The 3,842-nt window shown below is 39.9% G+C and overlaps 1 protein-coding gene across 1 annotated transcript in view; it reads right to left on the bottom strand.

Moving 5' to 3' along the window:
• Nucleotides 1-1,258: 1,258 nt before the first annotated feature.
• Nucleotides 1,259-3,842, bottom strand: part of LOC119424628 (lysosome membrane protein 2) — a gene marked incomplete at both ends in the record, with an annotated part of 6,617 nt that continues 4,033 nt past the window's right edge. The window contains 2 exon segments of the mRNA XM_037692117.1: nucleotides 1,259-1,310; nucleotides 1,406-1,479. Coding sequence (XP_037548045.1) covers nucleotides 1,259-1,310; nucleotides 1,406-1,479 — 126 coding nt within the window.

Below are 3,842 nucleotides of genomic sequence, written 5' to 3'. Positions count from 1 at the left end.
ATGTATGTATGTATGTATGTATGCATATATGCATGTATGTATGTATGTAATGTATGTATGTATGCATGTATGTATGTATGTATGCATATATGCATGTATGTATGCATGTAATGTATGTATGTATAATGTATGTATGTATGCATATATGCATGTATATATGTATAATGTATGTATGTATGTGTGTATGTTTGTTTGTTTGTATGATTTTGTTTGTTTGTTTATTTGTTTGTTTGGGCACATTTGCTTCAAGAAAAAAAACCCAGGAGTCATAAACTGATTAATGAAGTTATAATAGTTGAGTTGTGTTGTAAAATAGCTTATTAGCATGTTTGCATACTTCATCTGCAATAATCATGGTCACAAATCTCTACCACTTTCACGTTGTCCATCAAAACCTGAAAGGTCCGGGAAACTTTGCTCTAGATTAAGCAGCAAAGTTTAAAAGCACAAAGGCAATTTTTAAGTTCAGGAATCACTTGGATGTCTTACTTCGAAGAAACTGAGAAAATCTATCTATTTAAGCATTTGAATGAAGACACTAAGCAAGCAGCAAGGCAACATCTGGTTGCAATTCTCAACCTATTCTCTGTTTTCTATGGATACTTTGACTCGATACACTTTGGACAGAAAGTCAGTCCATCACAGAGAAAATATAATAACATCCATGCAGGCTCCCAAACACCTACAATATAATGCAATCAATGTACTGTAAAATCACCAATGGGGTAGAGGTAGGGAAGTTGACTCGGGACCAAAAAGTCCCAGGTTCGATCCCCAGCCATTCCCACATGTTGTGGTGTCTCTGAGCAAGATCCCTAATTCCTCCCCAGGCGCCTACATAGCTGCCCACTGCTCCACCTGGGTATATCCTAGGTGCGATGGGTTAAATGCAGAGAAGCAATTTTTGCCATTGTATGGGAAAATACAATGATGACAACATTACTTTATCTAACAGTTTGGTTATTGTACTGTGGAAAAATAGTATATCGAGGAACCTCAAGCAAAAGCACTTGACCACACAGTTTCCTGCTATTTTCATTGTTTCTTCTAAGCAGAGCTCAACTGAACTAAAAGCTGCTGACCAGCTTCATTCTGCACAGTCACACCAGTTTTCTTGTCTTTCTTCAAACATCAGCTTCTCAAAATGTTGAACTGTGCATTTAAACAACTTAATTACTACTCCTAGTTGTATAAAAACAGTAAGACAGTACCTATACATGTCAGCAATTACAAAACAAAAGTGTATATTGTTTCTCACCTCATTGAGGAACATAACAGGAAAGATTGTATCATTGAGGCCTCTTGTTTTGCTGTTGGGAACACAGTGAAAAGAAAAACAATCCACATTATAGGACATAATATATTGTATCAGTACTATTAGATATTTTTGAACAAAGATACTCACGGGAATCCACTGAGTCTGTTGATCAAGATGTTCACTTGTGCCCTTTTATTTGCACGCACAATCACTCCGGTAGTCTGTCAGCAAAATAGACACACACATAAATGTAAATGTGACAAAAATGATCATACTGACAAAAAAAATTTCAAATAAAGACAATATTTAAAGACCTTGCAGGCCTTGAAAGACTGCATAAAAGTCATGTTATGCACAATCACGCAAGGTGTGTTAGCCCTCAGAGAATGTGTTGTAAATGACTCTCAGCTACTTGCACACCAAATTTTAGCTCAGTGTGGATGAAATTGAATGAGAAATAGCCATTTTTGTCTAGGGTAGTGTTGCTTAGCTGTGGCGACCATCTTGAATGGGGTTCCAATAGTTAATCAGTTGACAGTGCATGTCAGTTTGTTACTTTCTGTGAGTTTTATGAAAATCTGTCTCAGTTTATAATATATTTTGCTCAAGCTACAGACAAATGAACAAACACCCATGCCAAATCCCCCACCCATAAACACAAACACACACACAGTTTGATGCTGCATGATATTTAAAGTTTTGCACTACTCTTGGAATACCAGCAGGTGGAGTAGCAGTATGTTTAAGTAGTCTTTCACACTGCTCTGTGAGAAGGGATTCTTTAACATGTTTCTAAATCATACTGCAAAAAGTGTGTGCAACTAAGAACAAGTGCAGTACATCCTGATTTATGCTCAATAATCCAGGCAGATAAAGCTAACAAGGTTGAGTCAGGTCCTCTGGACATGTTCTTTGTTGAAACATTTTGTCTTTTATCCAAAAGACTAAAGCAACAGTATGAGTTTCCACAGAGCAACAGTGACAACTATTGAAACTGTGCATGTAGTCAACCTACTTCACATATGGTAGGCAGAATCATAACTGTGGTATGGGCTCTTCAGTTTCTCCTATTGTTGCCAACCTGTACATGGAGGAGGTAGAAAAGAGAGCCTTGACGTCCTTTTCAGGGACACCACCAAGTCATTGGTTCAGCTAAGTTGATGACACCTGGGTTAAAATGAAATCTCAGGAAGTCCAACATTTCACTGATCACATCAACTCTGTGGATAAATATATAAAGATCACACAAAAGATGTAAAAAATGGCAGGCTGGCTTTCTTGGACTGTGAGGTCTCAGTCTCTGATGGAGACATTTGGAAACTGATGTGCACCACAAACCCACTAAGACAGACTATATTTAAATTCTTTTAAACTTGTGGTTTGACTCCCATCACTCACTTGAGCACATTAGGAGTCATCAGGACTCTGTACCACAGAGTGGACAGTGTCCCCACTAACTCTGGGGCCAGGGAGAAGAGAAATCCCACACAAGACAGGCCCTGGAGCAATGTGGATATCCTAACTGGGCCTTCCTGAAAGCAGAGAAGAAACCCAAACAGGACTCCAGCCAGCCATCAGGTGAAAAGGAGAAACCCAGACCAGTGGTCATTCCATATGTTGTAGGAGTTTCAGAGAAACTGAGATGTTTATTTTCTAAACATGACATCTCAGTTTCTTTCAAACCCCAAAATACATTACGGCAAAGACTAGTTTGTCCCCCAGCACAGAGTAATATTGTGTATGCTGTTCAGTGTAAGGAGGGCTGTGATCAGTCTTACATCGGGGAAACTAAACAGTTAATGGCCAAAAGGATGGACCAGCACAGAAGATCAACAGCATCAGGCCAGGACTCTGTGGTCAACACTCATCTCCAGTCCAGCGGTCACACATTCAGGGACAAAGATTCACATCTTTGATAGAGAGGAACAATGGTTTGAGAGAGGAGTAAAGGAGGCCATCTTTGTGAAGAGAAGTTGTCCATTGTTAAACTGGGGCGGAGGCCTCCGTGTTCAACTGTCCCCCTCTTACAATGCTGTTATTGCTAGTATCACTCAGCCCCCTGTGCATACTGTAGTAAGCAGCCATCAGGGAACTAAAGATTGGTCATTAGGCTGATGGTCCTCCTTTTGCATGTGAACAACTAGTTTTGGTTGTCACCAGTAAACTGCTTGATCTACTATGGGAAGACTGAAGGGCTCAGCGTACTCCATCTGAAGCAGCAAAATCAACTCATTGTCGTATTTGCGTGACGAAAATTGCGTAATTTTGTTCACAGAGCAACTTCGCCGACCCCTTCTTGACACATGACCTTGAATGAATTTTTTCTCACAGGGGTCTGCACCAAATATTGTGTGATTGGTCAGAAGTTTGTGGTCATGTTTGTTTATGTAAACAAGTAAGTAAACATGCTTGGACAGCAATGTTGTCATTTCACTTCAACTTCTCCGACTCCAACTCTGGCTCAGCCTTGTTAGACATTAGCAAGCACAAACTGTGCAGTATTGTAAAAGTAGCCAAGTGAACGGAGGTCCTGCACATGTCTTACCGGGTTTAGGTCTAGATACGTTTGGTGATGCTCTCTCTG

Source organism: Nematolebias whitei, chromosome 18 (genome assembly GCF_014905685.2).
Source record: "Nematolebias whitei isolate Nwh7 chromosome 18, NemWhi1, whole genome shotgun sequence".
NCBI lineage: Eukaryota > Metazoa > Chordata > Actinopteri > Cyprinodontiformes > Rivulidae > Nematolebias > Nematolebias whitei.
This window is presented reverse-complemented; position numbering and strand designations above follow the sequence as displayed.